Below are 18,950 nucleotides of genomic sequence, written 5' to 3'. Positions count from 1 at the left end.
CAGAAGGTACTGCCTGGAGTGTGCTGCATTAAACAAAAATGGAATGTAATGCCAGACTCTACCCTTAACTCTGCAAATGGTTTGAAGAGTTAGCTTGAGATTATTATAACTATTGGGCTTAATTTGCTCTTTGTTTAGATTCAAAGCACATATTTCAAACCTTATTTAAAGGAGAAAAAGAGTCATGCCAAAATATTTCAGGAGATGACTTAGGTTAGATATTAACAACATATTTCTGATTAAAGTCTTAGTGGAATCTAAGGACTGATTAATGCTCTCTTTAGATTGCGACACGATTCTTAAAGGAGCTTATTTAAAAGCCTAGAAATAACACTGTCTTACTGACTGACAGTTTCAGAGTACTGGCAAAAGATGCCGAATAGAAAAGTAGGAGGTGTGAAAAATCTCAATTTTTAAATAGCAAAATTCCTGCCTGGGTATTGTCAGTAACTTTCAGAAATCCTAGAGGCAGTGATGATCAGATGAACACAAGAACAGCAATGAACAGAATAGGAATAGCAAGGAGCTTGAGCCAACGGAAGAATAAGCAAGGCTTCTGAAGACCCCCAGAAACTCGTGTCTGCATGGGTTTCAACGACCGGTCCCACTGGGTCAGGATGGCATTTCTGGCTCCTGGCCACTTCCCTGGGCCCACCAGCCTAAACTGGTAGGGGCTACAAGGGCCAAAGAAAACTTCCACGGCCAACCTGGGATCTGTGAGAAAAAGCCATGGGATGCTGGGCTTTGCTCCAATGTAGGAAGCGAGTTCATCCATATAATTGACGTAATCCGTACATATGGTGTCGCTTTTGCCAAACCTAGAGGTGGGAGGAGAAACACCACTGTGGATCTCTAAACTCTGTGTAGAAATAAGTACAGGGAAAAGGTCTCACGCCTTTTTATCAGTGGGAATCAACATAAGTTTCGTGTGTTAGCAAGGAAAATATTGCTTGTTTATCCTGTAATTTGTAGTTTTTTTCAATGAACTTATATGGATCGCACTTGGAAATTCCCCAGCATTGCAAGGTAGCTGAGAAAGACCTTTTTATCACTATTTACAAATGGATAAATTGTCTCTTGCTCAAGTGAAGTTTTAGTTCATGGCCACCGAGCTAATTAGTGGCAGAGCTAGGAATGGGAACCCAGTTTTCCAGATGTATTCTCATTTTGCTGAGTCATTTTCATTACATACATCTCTCTGAAGTATCCTCCGTATCTTAGAGGATTGATAGGCTGGAGAATAGAAATCCATATGCATGTGATCCCACACTCCTCTGATCTCTAATCCTTTCTGGGTCCCTTTTCTGTGATATATTGCAGGAGCCATGGAGGGCTAAAACTGTATAATGTAAGATTCTCAGTCTTATTACTCACTCCTCATCTTGTGCTTAATAGGACTTAACAGTGCCTGGTGCCAAGTAGATCTTCAATTAAAATTGTTGAATGGAGGAATGCAGCTTATAGCTGTCACCCTAATGACTTTATTTTGGATCATTTAAAACTAAAACTGTTCCCAATTGATTACAAATTTGGACTTTTTAATGAAAATCCTAGATGCCCATTGCAATAGGTGCTCTTACTGTTTGATCTTTTCCTCTATTTCCTCATCAATATCACTCAGCATATCTTTCTCAGAAGGCAAAGTACAAGTTCCTGAAAAAGAGGGAAAGACCTGATAACAGTTAAATGAATCTAGCATAGGACCAGCCTGCAATTTGTCCTTCTTAGGTAATGAGTTATGAATCGCATTGGCATTTCCAATTTTTTTTGTCACTGTCCAGAAAAATAAAACCTTGAGCAAATGAACAGGTAATCATTTTGAGACAGACAGAAATAAAATTCATTCCTAGTCTTCTCAGAACTGATACTTGTCACAACAATTAAAAACCATTACCTGAAAAGTTTTGTATCTTTGCTCTTAAACCAATTATCAGATGTTCATAATCAGTTTTGGGGATTACATTCTAATCTCTCAGTCATATTATCTAATAAATTATAGCCAAACAGAGGTAAATCAATATCACTTTTACAAGATTTAAGAAAACAGAAAAACTTTTTGGAAATAATCCAGCTTTGCCAGGAAAATAAATTTGCAGCAGATAACATATAGAATTTAGTGATGCCTCAAGTCTCTCTCTGGAGAGCCAACAGTTCTTGAATGTGACTGAGGGTATGAACTGTCCATAAGTCACTAAGGACATGAGGGACCCCCAAGAGACTAGACCTGAGTTGGGGCTGCCCCAGAATTTCAGGCTCACATAGGTTCATGGAGTTTTCTCAAACTCACACCTACATATGCTTTTGTATCCTAAGATACTTCAAATATAGGATAATTTCTTCAGTAATCTTGGAATCACCTTGAATGAGACTAGAACTCCCAGCCCAGATATGATTGATCAAGACTTACAATGACTTGCTTAATTCTTTATTTGTGCAATTCTTACAGGTAAGGTCACTTGAACAGCTTTTGAAGATAAAGCCTGGTTTCAGACACTGGAACCTGTCTTGTCCTTGAGTAGAAGAGATTGAGGAGAAAGAGAATGTGTTCGAAAGCCCACCAACTACTCCCTTTGGGTTGCTTGTAACTAGCCCCTCTGTCCTGGTGATCTGGTTCTCCAAAACTAGTGTTTGCCTCGTCTTCCATTTCCCCTAAGACTGAGCCTTCACCTTCTATCAACTCCCTGTCAATTGCCTTGTTTCCTTTCTTCAGAGCCCAAGTTGCAACTCTTTCCTCACAGAGAGTAAGTGTCCCATCCTTCCTTTAATGCCAGCTCTCTGCGCTTAAATCCTAAGTAAAACCTGAGCAGAATTTCATGCCCCTGCATTCCTGTTTGCTGCCCCCGCTGGAGCAACTTCACCCTGCAACACGTCTGTGTCTGGGTAGGAGGAAGTCAAGGAGATTTAGGGAGATCATGGATGCACAGAACTAGAATGATGAGATGGCAGCCTGGTGGCGAGAGTTGGCCTAGGATGTATAGTAGCAGGTTCTAAGTTCCAGTATGAAAAGCAGAGTCTTTAAATCCCAGCAAATCAGGGTAGGACTAGAAGCCTCAGTATGGCTTCAGAAGGAAGCAGGCCTGCTAAGACTCTCTCACACAGAAATTTTATAACTCTAAGTTCAATTAAACTTTGCACACTAAGCTTTTGATATCTCTATATGTTCTTCAGTCATGGCCCTACTTGGTCTTATGACCTGAATCTGCCCACAACTGCATTCAAATCGTAGTGTGAATCTGATCCCAGTGCCTTCTGCTGGAGGATGCTGCCTGCCTTCCTTTCCTGACCCTGATCAAGTTTGTTGTTTCTCTTTTCTTCTTAAAATATAGGAACTCAATATTCTTTTATTTTAGAGGCTGACCATCTATCACTTCTAGTACTTTCTGCCTCTAATGATCCACTGTTTGTCCTTATATAACACATGGCAGGGGAGGAAATAGTAGCAGAAATGCCACTGCTTTTCCAGCAATCGTATCTTCCATGACTGAATATTTGAAGTTGGCTGGATATTGGCTTGGAAACATCTTTTATTACTAACCTTTCAAGCAATGTAATTCTATTGAGTTTTGAAATCATAATTTAATAAACTTGTTATGTACTTGAGACCAAGAGTTCTGGTGTTCTCAAGTGTAATGAATGATCTTGGGTAATGGTTAGCTCTAGGAAGTTATAAATTACAAAAATTCCTCTAATAATATCTTATACTATTGCATATGATAATCCAATATGATATATTTTAAACTGCTTATAAAATATAGCACTAAAGAATATAGAATTATAGATTCTCAAAACTAGATGGGACCCTTGTAATTAGGGTGATTGTTTTCACAAAGACCCAAAGTCATTCTCATTGGCAAGCATCTTCCCCATCAATGAGCTTCTTTGTCTGCTTACCTTTTATTACTTTTGCTGCCCAGCGGGCCTGGAGATCAGTTGTGGGGATGGCAGCTCCAAGGGACTGGACAAAGCCAATCACTGCCAAGGTTGACTTCCCCAGTAGAGGAGGGAAGATGCCTTTAAACAAGGTGACCTCATTGTTTCTGCCTTTGATGATGGAGTCATCGAGGAAGGGGTAGGCAAAACTATAGCCTGTTGCAAAGATGACAGAGTCAATAGCCTCAAACACAGTCCCATCCTCAAAAATGGCTGAGGTCTCCGTGAACTCTTTCACATTGGGCTTAATGGTCACAGCGCCACATAGAATGCGAGCTGGGAGCTCATCATTAAACACAGGCTCTTTCCTCAGGGTTCTGTATGGGAAATAGAGACAATCGTTAGAATTGTAACAGTTCCTCTTTGTTTTATTGGTTCATATACAAGTTAATAAGGAAGGAGAAAACTACCCAAGAGTTTATTCTGAACTGTGGAGTATCATCAATGTGACAGAGGAACAAAACTGACATGAGGCAATGCTGTGAAGAAGAGAGGCTGGCCTTGCTGCCCCTTCACTATTTTCTGTCATCCTTCTCTTCTCTCCCACATAGTTCTTCCCAAATCCCAGAATAAACACCCACATCCAGTCCCATGTTAAAGATCATATTAGGAAAAATCTTAAAGTAAGAATACTTGGATATTTGAATCTTTTTTTTTTTTTTTTGGCTACTTATTCTCTGTGAATAAGAAGACTAAGGTTTCTTAAATTCTCTGTGCCTCTTCTTTCTCATCTGGAATGACAGTAACATTTGTACCTGCTTCAGAAGGTCATTGGGAGCCCTAAATAATATTAAAAAATTTACATAGTGTCTAGCACATACATAGTGCACCAAAATATTAGCTGCTATTCTTAATACAGTATACTCCAAACTGGTCATTGTAATGTATCAAACAGGAGGAAATCACACGTGGAAAAGTTTCAGCCAGGCTGTCAAGGGATGAACTATGAGCCCCATGCAGACAAAGGCACAAGTCAGGTGAGGGAAGGAGCACCTAGGAATTTAAATAAGGCCAGCAAAAGGAGGGATCCATTTGAAGCTTTGATTAGTGGAAGTCTGGAAAGAGAGAGCTTTTGACTATTTTTATTCAGTAATATCTCTAGTGAGTGAAGACAAATCTGAACTTAGGGATGAACTTGAATGAAGTTGAAGGAAAGGGCTTTGTTCTTGTATGGCCATGGGAGCTATGAGAGAGAGCCACAGGTAGATTCCACGAAGGAAGAGACTAAGCCTGACAATCAGCCTGGTTGGAATCCTGGCTGGAAAAGAGGCTGGACTCATCTGTGCTCATTACCTGCCATTTATTTTAAACCTATTGCCATCAGGCTTTCACTGTCCCCACAACACTGAAACTGCTCTTGTCAAGACCATCAGAATCAAGCTGCCAGATCCAGTGGTCCACTTTCACTTCTCATTTTATTCAACTTATTAGTAGCATTTTACACATTTGATGCTTTCCTCTTCTTAAAATGGGTTTATTTTGCTTCCAGGTCCTTACTCTCTCTCAGTTCCCTTCCTACCTACCTGGCTATTCTTTCTCAGTGTCTCCTGATTTTTTCTCTTCTTCCTGACTTTGTAATAATGGCATACCCAAAGACTCAGCCTTCAGAATTTTTGTCTTCATTTACATTATTTTTCAAGAGATGTCATTTAGTTTCATTTCTTTAAATACTATCTATACTCTAAAAACTCCAAACTTTTAACTTATGGTTTGAACCTTTTTCCTGTCATTTGTGTCCCACTGCCACTCAACATTCTTCTACTTAAATGTCTAAGGCATTCCAACTTTCATATGCCTAAAATGAAATTTCTCCTCCCATAAGTCTTCCACATCTCAGTAAAAGTCAACTCCATCCTTGCTCAGATTAAAAATCTTGAAGACATCCTTGATCCCTTTCTTTCTCTCATCTTCTGCCTTACTTTACTTTGCTATTAAGTGAGAGGCAGTAGAGCAAGTCACTAAGAGTAAGGAGCTCTGGAATCACCATATCTGCGTTTGTTTTGAATACCGCTTCCACTTCCTGGCTGTGGGACTTTGGAAACATTATTAACTACACTGAACCTCAAGTTTTCTCATCTTTAAAATGGAAATACTAATAGAGCCTTCTTCATAGTTGTTGTGATGGCAAAACAAGATCCTTGCTAAGACCCTGACATATGTTAGGTGCTTAAAACATGTTAGCTATTATTATCATTACTCTAGGGACTAATTCCTGAGGTACTATATAACTTTCCAGATGTGCAAATCTGGTAGAAAGATTGCAAAATAAGAAATCCCTCCTAATTTTTGCCGTTATTTATCCTCTGATATATGAGATGTGATTATTCCACCAATGGTTTGATTTGTTTGGGGATTACAGCACACATTAAAGATTGTTGACACTGAAACCAAAGTCAGCAGCATATCACATTTAACTGTGCATTACCCATTTTGAGGCATCAAGCCATAGTTCTCGTGCTTGAACTTTGCATTCATCTGCTTCACGTACCACCAGTCAGAGATGGTGGTTGGTAAATGGTTCCTGAGGAAGGTTTCAAATCGGGTGATGAATAGCATGTCCCAAGGGTAGCCGTCATCCCAGACCCGGCTCATCACCCAGGAGCCACTTCTGGAGCTGATTATGACCTTAAAAAACACCAGTTCAACCATGAAAGTAGTGACCTTTGTAGTGGACATTGTGATATGCTCCCCAGACCCCTTTTAGGAATGGATTTTTTTACCCCAGCTCCTGGGAGTGTTGCTAGAAGGCATCCCAGAGCTGCCAGACCTTTTTGGGAGTTGCTCTGGCTGAAGAGAGGGACCTCATCCAAGGTCTTATACCCTTGCTGGGTTCCCTACCTCTCAGGGACTGGTCGATGCAGGTATGTAAAGTTCCAGTCCCTCACCCCAACTGGGGACAATTCCCAAGGACCATCTCAGCTTTACAGTAAGGTAAAGGGGAAGCTTCCTTCCAATTTCTGCAGAGATATTGATCCTGAGAGCACTGCCAAATAAACTTCCTGAGCTCTAGTATACATCTCAGGGTCAGCCACTCTGTTGTACTGTTGCAGGCAAATTTTCATATTTTAATCAAAACTTCTCTGGTAGAGGTGACCAATAACTGAATTCTAGTCATATTTTTCTCTAGAGCTTATCTGACTATTGCTGTCTACATACAAGCAATGATGATTTCAAAACAGGCATTTTGAACTACAATGCCTGATAACATCCCAAAAGAAGGCAACAAATTTGGAATCAGTAAACCATAGGCTCAAATCCTAGCTTTTCTACCTACTAATGATGTGTTTTAGGGAAAATTCCTTTGTCTGATCTTGTTCACTCATTCCAAAAATGGAGAGAATCAGTATACCCCACATTAAATTTGTGAGTATTAAATCAACGCAACAACCTACGCAACTAGCTACCATTACCTGGCATATAGTGTGTGCTCAGTAATGTCAATTTCCTTTCCTTCCTCTTCTGTATGTTAGTCCCTAACAGTGAAATTTTTCAGATTTTATCTTTTCTTTAAAGAATTTTTACATGTATTGTCACTTCAAGTCATTTTTTATGGGGGAATCTAGACAAATAAGAGACTGAAGGATCAATTAATAAGTTAAGAGACTCCAAAATAAGTCTTTCTTCCCTCTAATTTATCATATGTACAAATAATTATGTATACAAATACAAATATCTTAAAACTATGGTTTTATCTTATCTTTTCTTAGCTCAAAAAGCTGAAGTAATTTACCTTTATTTATATAAAAATCCAAATTCTTTAGCCTGTTATTCAAGTCCTTAAAATATATGGCATACCCTGACTCCAATCTTTCTTTCCTATCTCAATTCCTGTAACAACTCTCTTCCTTGTAATAAGAAGACCTGGTTTTCAGTCCTCTAAAAGTTCGGTGGCTCAAACGTGAATTTCCTGTATGACTTTTAAGAACACAATTGACAATTCTGGTCCTCAGTTATATTTTCTGTAAAATGGGCATAATAAATCTCAGCTAACTTCTTCCCACAATTAAAGGAGCTCATTTTAATGAAAGTATTTAAGTACCATAATGCATTAAAAGATTATTATTAAGAACCTCCCTTCCAGAAAGATGAATCTACAATATTCAGCTATGCACTGCTCATTCCTGTCTTCATGCCTTTGCTCATGCCATCAAGAACAGCCTCTTCCACCTCTTAGAACACAAGACTTATATTTATCCTTCAAGGTCTGGTTAGGTCTACCTCTTTGTGAGGGCTCCAATTTTGTAATCACTGCATTTAGTGCCTGGATCACTCTTTGTCTTCTATTTCAGTGGAAGCTCTTGTACTATTGTCATGTTTTCTACTTAACTCTTGATGTTAGTTTAATTTATATTATGTCAATGTATTATTTTCTCAGCTAGATAAACTCCATGAGAAGAGAGGCCATGTAGTTGATTTCTTTGTATGCCTCTGTGCTGTTAAGTATAGTGCTTTGAACAGATAAATAGGAATATATTTTATGCCATTTGTTCTGTCATGATCTTACTCCACAGATTGTAATGCCATAAGGAAAAATTGGACGTTTGTTGGCGATCCCCAGAGGACCTATAGGGAATGACCTATGTTGGGGATGCATGACATCTGGAAATAAGATTCCTGTCTTTGGACTTCTGGGCAGCCTATCCCTAAAGAAGCTTTCAAAGCTAGTAGGTGACATTTGTTCAAACTCCTTAACATGCTCTAAAGGGCCTTTTTCACTTCTTCATCTTCCCTCCAACCTCTCCTCATACCATTCTTTTCCAAACCCACTGAGTTGCAGCCAAGAGGCCTTCTCTCAGTTTCCTGAGACTCTAAGCTTCTTCCTGCTTTAAGACTTTCTGTCTGAAGGTCTCTTCTGACACTGTTCCTCTTTCTTGACTCTTAGCTCTCAGCTTAAATGTGGTCAGTTCAATAGAGGCTTTCCATTCCCCAGTCTGAAATGGGTCACCCCTATTATCCACTCTTACAGAATGCTATTCTTTTCTATTCTTGCCCTTTACATAATCATAAATTAGACATTTGTGCATTTAGACATTATACACTAGACTCTGAGTTCCAGGCCAGGATCATGTCTGATTTGGTCACCACTCTCTCTCCAGCACCCAAGTCAGTGCCTGGTACATAGTAGGTTCTTAATAAATAACCATGGAATGAATGTACACATAAATGAATGAATGAATGAATGAATACATGAATTGCTCTATATCGCTTAAATCATGTTTAAATGCTTTAACTCCTTAACAAGCCCAAAATGTAGGTGATATTTTTATCTGTTTTACCATTGAGAAAACTGAGACTTGGAAGGATTGAAGGACTTGCCCAAGTCTCAGAGTCATAACGTTAACCATACATTCACACTAGTTTTAGAGGAATTAATCAGACACATTAGGCACCGAATGCCTTGAAGAAGAAGACTGTTGAATGACATCACTCCCTGTTATGTTGTGCCTTTTCCTATTAAGAGATTTAAAACCTTCCCTGTTACCTAGAGAAGCTGAGCTATGTAAGATACCACTTAGTTTTCACATCAAACACCCAACCTCTTCCCCCATTTCACATCACACCTTTCAAATGATAATGTTTCTGTCCCTTTAAAGATAGTCCCCTGAATATCTGGGCAGTAGTACCTTTTCAGCTGTTCGGCTGATTTCTGCAGCAATATCACAGCCCGAATTCCCCAGGCCAATCACCAGGACCCGCTTTCCCTTGAATACCTCTGGTTCCTTATAATCCCTGCTGTGGAAGCATTTGCCTTTGAAACGTTTTAGTCCTGAGACAAATGTGGGAAACATATGAAGCAGTTTGATTTTCATTAAGAAAAGCAGCTTTAACAGAAGTGACCTTGTGGATGGATGCAATCACAAGAATACTCTAAATATATTAGATATAACAGAAGTATATTTTAATTTAATCTGCTTGTACTTTTAGGAAAAAAAAAAAAAGACCCTATCAAGTTATTCATCTTGTGAGATGTGTAGATGGCAGCTTAAATTTTGGCCTTACCTGGAAAGGACTCTTTTGGTAGATTGGGGTACACATGATGTCCAGAACAAATCATTACAGCATCAAAGACAGCTGATTCTTTTTTACCATCCTTTTCAGTGATAACATCCCATTGGCCAGTGACTGAGAAATCAGGACGTTTATTTACACTGGATACAAATGTCTAAGAAAAGTACAGAAGAAAGCCTTCTTTTCTATGTGAACTGGTAAATTTGGCAAAAACAGTATTAAAAAAATCCTTAGTAGATAGTGGATTAGAAACAATACTTAATTCATTATTAAGGTACATATTACAAATTCAACATCCCCTCAGAATAAATCAAAACACTAAATGGCATATACATACATACACACACACATTAGTTTGTGTGTGTGTGTGTATACATATATATATAGTAAATACTCATATATAAATAATGATAAATACATATATATATATATATATCCCTGCATGATTTCTTGTGCATGAGCACCATTTTCTACAGTACAAGAGTGACACCCCTTGGAGATTTGACAGTGAATTTAGTCACAGTTTACAAGAGTGTACACCACATATGTTAAGTAATCTGATGGCCAATAAGTTTTGTCATAACAACCACCTCCTAATTTATCTCTCAAGCCATTTCATTTTAAAATATTATTGTTGTCTTAGAAGATATCTTCTGTATTCAGGACACAAGTTCTTCTCAAACTTTAGAATGTATTAGAATCACCTAGAAAGCTCATCAAAGTACAGATTCCTGGACCATATTCTCAGATGTTCTGGTTCAGTAGGTCAGCAGTAGGGCTTGAAATTTCTAACAAACTCCCAGGTGATGTTCATGCTACTTGGACTATGCACTAAGTAGCACTGGACTAGATTATCAATGAATGTTTATTCACAACAAAATGGTTGGCTGTTGTGCTCCCTCCTTTAAAAAAATCTTTCAGTTCTACTGATTATATTGGAAAGAATAACTCTATTTGGTATTCATTGTTCTTAAAAACTTTATTATTTCAGATCCCCCTACTGGCCTGCTGCCAAAAAGCAAACAAACAAAAAACTGACAAAAAACTTTATTATGTAGTATTTCATACATATTGGAGAACACATACATATATGTAACATTTTTGTTACTTATGAAATACAATAATAAAATGAGCATTAATGAGCACTTAAGATCTTGCACATCATTTATTTAGAATAACTCTGCGATTACTTATTTAGCTATACTATTGTAAATGGCACCTTTTTTAAAAAATATAGTGTTTATTGCTGGCTTACAAAAATGTGATTGATTTTTATATATTGATCTTATATACCACCACCTTGCCTAAATTTTTGTATTGTTATTAATTCTAGTAATTTGCAGACTCTTTTAGGTTTACTATGTAGACAGTCATATCATGTGTAATACTAATGTTTATCTTCCTTTTAAGTTGTCATTTCCTTTATTTATTGTAGAGGGTTAAAAATCATGATTCTTGTTTGATTTTTAGTATAGAGTTTTTAGGTAATGCATGTATGAGACAAAAGTCCTCAGTTAAGAGACAATGGTCTACAGCTGGGGGGGCCACAGCCTATCTAATCAATTCTAATAAGTAATGTTGATTCTCAGTTGATTCTTAGAATAGGGTTTTTAGGTAATGCATGTATGGGACAAAAGTCCTTGGATAAGAGACAATGGTCCAAAGCTAGGGGGCAGTGGCCCATCTAATCAACTCTAATCACTGCTTAGGTATGGGATTGTATACTTCAATGATTTTAGAGTTAACAGGTGGTTGACATACTGATCCTGTTAAGAGATTTTAAAGAATTGCTGTAGGGAAAAGTGTGAAAAAGTGTTTGCTAAGGGCAAGCTGTTGGTTGGTTGACACTTTAGAGACAATTATCCCTAGATTTAATCACAAGAATGTAACTTTTGCTTAAATCATTTAAGGAGAGGTTATATTTTAGATAACGATCACAGTTTGATCACCTTACCTTTTCACAAATTGTACTTTTGAATGTCACATTGTTAATTTTAATGATGTTACTATGTTCCCTTGTTTAAACTATACTTAGCCATAGATATCTTTTCTCACATTGCCCATGTTTTTGTGTCCTTTTGGAATGATCGAATCAACTGATTTTTCTTGTGACACTTCCTTGTCTTTACAATAAAAAACAGAAGCTCACTTTGAGTTGGGGCTGCACCCAGTTTTCTCCCAACAGAGGAGCTGCTGAGGTGCGGTCCCTTCAGGCTTCTCATTGCACTCATGTTGCTTTGAGTCATCCTTTTTTGCATCTGTGTTTCACAGAGAGAAGTGTAACAATTTATTTTTCTGTACTTACTGCACTGTTTCTTAAATTTCTTAAGACTATTGAAAAGAAATAATAATAATTAGAAATCCTTATATCTTGTTCTGGACTTTAAAGGGAATGCTTCTAACTTTTCACTGTTTAATACAGCACTGGCCAGTAGCAATATTATATATGGAACATATGTAATTTTAAAATTTCTAATAGTCACATTAAGAATGTATATAATTTAATCTAATCTAGCCAATATATTAGCATTTCAATATGTAATCAAAATAAAAATTATTATTATTATTATTTTTTTGTGTGACCGGTAAGGGGATCGGAACCCTTGGTTTGGTGTCGCCTGCACCGCACTCAGCCAGTGAGTGCACCGGCCATCCCTATATAGGATCTGAACCTGCGGCCTTGGCACTCCCAGCGCCGCTGCGCTCCCAAGTGTCGCACTCTCCCGAGTGAGCCACGGGTTTGGCCCAAATAAAAATTATTAATGAGGTTTTTTACATTCTTTTTTTTTTTCATAGAAAAACTTTGAAATCCAGGGTATATTTTACACTTATAGAACATATCAATTTTGTGGTTAGTGGCTACCATACTGAACAGTGCAAATTTGAAACAATGTTTGTGTATGTTTTGATGTGTGAAAAAATTTTTCTTCTAATCTTAGTTTGATGAAAGTTTTCTTTATTTTTTTTCCCTTTCTTTCAAGCACAAATGGGTGTTAAAGTTCAGTTAATGCCTTTGCTGAACTTGTTAAACATATGGTTTTCTTCCTTTAACAGGTTTTTGTACTAAATTACATATTAATATTTCATAATATTCAAATATTGTTATATCTTTAGGCCAAACTCAACTCAATCAAGACAGATAATCTTTTTAATACTCTAATGGATTCATTTTTGAAGGAATTTTGTATTGATTTTCATGAGGGAGATTGGCCTGTAATTTTCCTGTTTCATATCATCCTGTCTGCTTTTGATATCAAGGTAATAATGTTAAAGAATGAGTTTGGAAATCATGCCTCATGTTCTAGTCTCTAAAAGAGTTTATAAACTATTAAAATAATGTCTTCATTGAAAATTTGGAATTACTCACCTATGGAACTTTCTGTTTGTTTTCTTTATGGAAAGATTTAAAATTTCTAGATCAAAAGAAGTGTAAACCATCAAAGGACTATTCAGGCTTTCTACTTCTTAGGTGAGTTTTGATAAGTTTTTTTAAAAAAGGATTTAAAAACTTTAACTGATTAAAAATATTTCTTGGCAAACATTTTTGTAGTATTCTTGTTATGTATTTTTATCTGCATCTATTTGGTCTATCTTTTTATTCCCAACATTATTTATTTGTGCATTTGCTCATTTTTATTAAACTGCCAACTATTTGTCTGTTGTTTATTTTATTAGGCTTTTCAAAGAATGAACTTTCAATTTTGATAGTATGCTTTATTTTCTACTTTATTAATTTCTTTTTATTATCCCCTTCATTGTTCATTTTTGGGGGTTATTCTTCTTTTCTTTTACTGATTTCTTAAACTCTCTGACCTTGTTAGTTTTTAAACCTTTCTCATTTTTTAGTATAAACATTTAAGTTTATAATTTTCATAAAAGTATAGTTCCTTATGCTTCCCACAAGTATTGATATATAGAATTGAAGTTACTATTCAGTTCTAAATATTTTTAAATTACTATTGAAATTTCTTCTTTGACCCATATGCTACTGAGGAAAAAAGAGTTTTTAATATCCAAATTCATAGATACGTTACATTAATCTTACCTTAAATTGTATGTATTTCAGGAGGTTCTTTTCTTTGGCAAATGCAGTGATATATTCCTGGATCTTGCTGTTGTGCATAAAGTTGGGGAAGTCATCAGGATATGGGAAGTCTGGAAAACACATCATCTCTTTGGAAGAGTTGGTAAAGACTGATTGGTAAATGCTAGCCCTGCCCTCCTCCGCATGGTCCTGTAAGTATATAGTTTTAAATGGAAGAGAATTGGCAACTGAGTATACTCATCATGTGCAGAGCTAGTTCCAAGTAATTATACTCATCTGAATTGGTCTTTACCCACATGTAAATTTAGTAAGATGACGCATACATTACCTGCACTTAAACAGCTGATGCTAATCACAGAAGCTTATCAAAAAAACTTAGAATTTGTAAGAATATACATTTCTTAACATTTTTTCTTTTCTAAGGAAAACAAACTTTGAATTTTGTTATGTTCTTTTTGGCATATGTAGCTAAAATCTTTTTATTCTTTTGAACTATTAATCACGTTGATGGGCATTTTCTAAAATTTAACCTTGCATGATTTCGATGTGTCAGCTCATGAGTATGAACATCGCATGGTCAAAGTGCTATAGGAAACAGCTACAAACATTTAAACTGCCGGCACCCTTAGTGTTTCTCACACTTAACTAATGTTTGGATTTCTCTGAAAGAAAAAAAAGTTAACACCAAGGTCTAGAGTTTAGATCCCCATACCGGCCAGCTGCCAAAAACAAATAATAAATAAATAAATAAATAAATAAAAAACTGAAAGAATGTAAAATTCCAATTTTAGAAACCAAAAGTAATACAAATACAAAATTAACTTAATTTTATAATCTCATAATGTGAGTGCTAGGTGCATCGCTGTAGCTCCTAGTGGTGTTTGGGAAACACTGTTGTTCTTGACATCATTTGCAGTCTGTACATCTCCTCACGGTGGTAAAATAATTAGGAAACTGAATAACTAGCTATCTCCATTTCTTGTGTCCATTGTAATAAATTATTACAAACCTGATGGCTTAACAGAACAGGAATTTATTCTCTCACAGTTCTGGAGGCCAGCAGCTGGAAATCAGTATTGCTAGGCAAAAAACAAAGTGCTGGCAGACCATGTTCATTTCTTTTTTTCTGACTGGTAAGGGGATCGCAACCCTCAGCACGGTGTGGTCTGCACCACGCTCAGCCAGTGAGCGCACCCGCCATCCCTGTATAAGATCTGAACCCGTGGCCTTGGCGCTCCTAGCGCTGCACTCTCCCGAGTGAGCCACAGGGCCAGCCCGTCATTTCTAAGCTCTAGGAGAGAATCCACTTGTTGCCTCTTCCATCTCCTGGTGGATGTCAATATTCCTTAACTTTTCAGCATCAAGAAGCCACCTGTGTTCCTTGGCTTGTGGCTCCTTCATCCATCTTCAGGGTTACAGCATAGCATCTCCAAATCTCTCTCTCTTTCTGCTGAGGTCATCACATCACCATCTCTCTTCTTCTCTGTGTGTTAAAGCTCCCTCTTCCTCCCTCTTATAAGGACACATGTTATGGGATTTTAGGTCCACATGGATAATCCAGGAGAATCTCTCTATCTCAAGATTTTAAACTTAATCATATCTGCAACTATCCTTTTTCTGTAGAAGGTAACATTTACAGGCTCCAGAGAATAGAATGGGATATCTTTGGGGAGATATCGTTCAATTGTTCAGCCTATTATAGTCCATCCCCTGGCCCCCAAAGATTCACATCCATCTCGCATGCAAAATAAATTCATCAAATACTGACATCCGCGGAGTGCCAACCCACTGCAGCCTGAAATCAAGTCCCAACGCTCATCTAAATACTTTCAGCTCAAAAGTCCCAAATCTCATCATCTAAATTATATAAATCAGGTATAGGTGAGACTCTGGGTATGATCCATCATGGGGCAAAATTCCTTTCCACTTGTGGACCTGTGAAACTAAAAAATAAGTTATCTTCTTCCAAAATACAATGGTGGAACAGGCATAGGGTAACAATTATAGTCATTCCTGTTCCAAAAGAGGGAAAATGGAAGGAAGAAAGGAATCACCAATCCCAAGCAATTTTGAAATCCAGCATGGCAAATTTCATTAGGTTTCAAAGCTCGCTAATAATCCTCTGTGGCCCAAGCCTCTGCCCCCTGGGCCCAAGGTTCTACCTTCTGGAATATTCTTTCTTTTTCTTGAAGGGTAGCCTATGTTTCCAGTTGAGTAGTTTTATCAGTCTATGATGCCAGGTTCAAATTTTAAAGTCTTCCTTGAGCAGCCAGAAAGGCAACACTGTTTTTGGCTGTGTTTCCTTCAATACATATGAGAAGTGTTTTCTATCTTCAGCAATGTTTTTCAAAGTAAGTTTGAAAACGAGGCTTTGGTTAGATTACCATGTAGAAGTCCTGGCAAGACCAACAGGCCACTAGGTGAAACGGCATCCAGCAATTTACAAAGGGGTTAAGAATTCAGGCTGGAGAGAAAGGCAATCTTGTAAACTTTGGGGTTTTTTGTTGTTGTTGCTGTTTAATGATTATTTTACCTATTTGTTTATTTTTGAATATGCATATTTATGGGGTACAGGATTTGTGTACAGTATGTGATGATCAAATTAATATTATTAGCATGTTCATCATTACAAATTGTAATTACTCTTTGTGCCCCTTACCCAATAACTCCCTAACCCCTCTCTCCCTTCCCCCTTCCCACCTCTAATAATTACAGGTCTGTTCTCACCTTCTGAAAGATCAAGGTTTTATTGTTTTCTGCCTTTCTTTCTGTCCTTCCTTTCTTAGAAAGGCAAGCTCAAATTGAGATCTTGTTTCCACCATTTACTGGCGGAGTGATTTTTTTCCTCTTCTTTTTAAGCATCAGATTCATTTGTAAAAGGGAAAAAAAATTATACCTGGCTTATAGGATCACTATAAAGATTGAATTAAATGGCAAAAGTCATTTGACATATAGACCGTGCTCAATAAAATAGCCCTAAGAATCATCAGTGTGCTAATCTGAAGCCCCACCAGCACATTCCAGTCACGTATACTAGGCTCCACAACATTGCCCAAGATGCTGGGTGGTTTCAAGAGCTCTTCACAGTCTGCAAAATATCTATATTAATAAGAATAATATCTTGTGTCTTCATAATATTTAAATAGCTCTCACAGTTCCTGTTTCATTAAATAGTCTGTTCATTGCGGTACGCTTACTAATTTTGCATTTGAGGAGGAAATAGTGACTTCAAAGGGTTATTGATCTTCCTAAATTTGCATATATACTAATAAGTTTATCAGAAGAAGAAAAATAAGACCGATGGGACAAGCTTAGCCAGGCAGCATTCCTAAGGTTGGAGACACTGGGGGGCACAGGGAAGCCCCCACACCAGCTATGGTCAGGCAACACAGAAAGTGGTTTAAGGAGGCATACATGTGTGTCTGCTGATAGAGTCCTTATTATAAGTGCACGGAAAGAAAAAGGCATTAGAGAACTTCAAAGCAGTGTGTCTTACTCTTGGTTCCTCCTGCAGCTGTCTCTGGGATGTGATTTCACCAGACCATAGTCAGCATCCTAAACGTTAAAATTTGTGTTCTGAATCACTGAAAGTTACCTTTGGTAACCTCAGCAAAAGAATGGGAAAAGCCACTGTTTTTTTAAATAAGTAAATTTTTTCATTATATTACATAAACTTAACCAATATTTGACCATAGATTTTATGTCCTAGTGGCTCTTATTGATGATTTATCAGTGGTAAAATCTGTACACAAAGAGAGACGTTCAAAGCTTGCCCATTGTCTAACTTCTGACTTTCAAGGAGGTTACTTTCTAACCTGCTCCTAATGTTGTACTTCATGAATTCCAAACCCAACAGGGATTAAAAACACCACGGCAGCAAGTTTGGAAGTCTGTGCTCAAGAACTGTGTTCTTGTACACTTCCCACCTCACTTCCCTGTCTATTGCAATCATGCCCGACTCACCGAGAATTTCCACAGCCCCCCGATGTCGTTGCTTCTCTCAAAGCAGGTAGGCTCCAGCCCCTCTTCCAAGCAGCACCTGATGGAGGCCAACCCACTGACACCAGCTCCAATGATGGCCACTCTCTTCCCCATCGTTGCCTGTGCAAAGGCCCAGAAAACATTTCCAGCAGCAGTAATTCTGAAAACTTATTTCTTTATTCATATATTTGGGTTTCATTCTTTGGCTTAATAAGAGGCTTTGCTTTTGTACCTAAGAAGGCCATATTTTTTAAAAAACAGTTTGGAGCTTTTCGTAATCTAACTACATTTTTCATTTCTCTCTAATTCTAAAGGTAATGTTTGCTTCCAAAAAAAACAAGCACTTTGTTTTTCATCAGCTCTTTAAAATTAAGAGACTGACGATCCAGCATATATATTTATCTGTTTTGTGCTTGGTCTTTTGTCATTTACTCTCTGTCACAGAGAGTGAAAAGGAGAAAGAAAAAGAGATTCACAATGAAAACACATATACACACACCTACTCACCCATGCACACACACATACATGTATATAAAATGAAGAAAGAAATATATATGTGTATGTATATAGATGCGCACACACACACACATCAATATCTTCTTTCTGCTTTTCATAAGACTTGATGAAGAACAAAGTCTGAGGATGTCTGTATTTCAGTATGCCTAGCAGTTACCCCCTTTCCCCCCATAATAATATTTTTCACTTTCTCAATTAAAAAGAAAAGTCAACTCCTTACCTAAAAACAACTTTTTCCTACTAACTTCCACCTCTAATCTCCATTCTCTTCTAAGAAAATTATATTTCCTAATCTTTTCCTGTTCCTGACATTATCACTGAGCTCTACTACTATGTCACTATTTGTTTCTTTTTCAGACAAAAATCACATGGCTATGCAAAGAAATAGACTTGGATGATGCTGTAGGTTAGATGCCCCCAACCATTTTGAAACTTAAATTCCACTGTAACCATTGAGGGTGGGAAATCC

The 18,950-nt window shown here is 37.4% G+C and overlaps 1 protein-coding gene across 1 annotated transcript; it reads right to left on the bottom strand.

Moving 5' to 3' along the window:
* Positions 1-478: 478 nt before the first annotated feature.
* On the bottom strand, positions 479-18,079 carry LOC134383845 (flavin-containing monooxygenase 3). The gene is made up of 8 exons (XM_063105307.1): positions 17,948-18,079; positions 13,985-14,173; positions 9,931-10,093; positions 9,555-9,697; positions 6,356-6,555; positions 3,892-4,247; positions 1,581-1,653; positions 479-818 (listed from the first exon to the last, which is right to left on the bottom strand). Exons 1-8 carry the CDS (start codon positions 18,077-18,079, stop codon positions 479-481), a joined length of 1,596 nt encoding a protein of 531 aa, XP_062961377.1.
* Positions 18,080-18,950: the final 871 nt, after the last annotated feature.

Source organism: Cynocephalus volans, chromosome 8 (assembly GCF_027409185.1).
Source record: "Cynocephalus volans isolate mCynVol1 chromosome 8, mCynVol1.pri, whole genome shotgun sequence".
Classification (NCBI taxonomy): domain Eukaryota; kingdom Metazoa; phylum Chordata; class Mammalia; order Dermoptera; family Cynocephalidae; genus Cynocephalus; species Cynocephalus volans.
This window is presented reverse-complemented; position numbering and strand designations above follow the sequence as displayed.

Bases quoted from the DNA above. Each gene is read 5' to 3' on its own strand.
- LOC134383845 (XM_063105307.1), bottom strand. From the start codon at position 18,079: ATGGGGAAGAGAGTGGCCATCATTGGAGCTGGTGTCAGTGGGTTGGCC. The intron at 1,654-3,891 runs GTAAGCAGACAA...CCTCTTTTTCAG, and splicing joins GGCAGCAAAAGTAATAAAAG to GAACTTGTACTTTGCCTTCT. The intron at 819-1,580 runs GTAAGAGCACCT...TCCCACCTCTAG, and splicing joins ATAGAGGAAAAGATCAAACA to GTTTGGCAAAAGCGACACCA.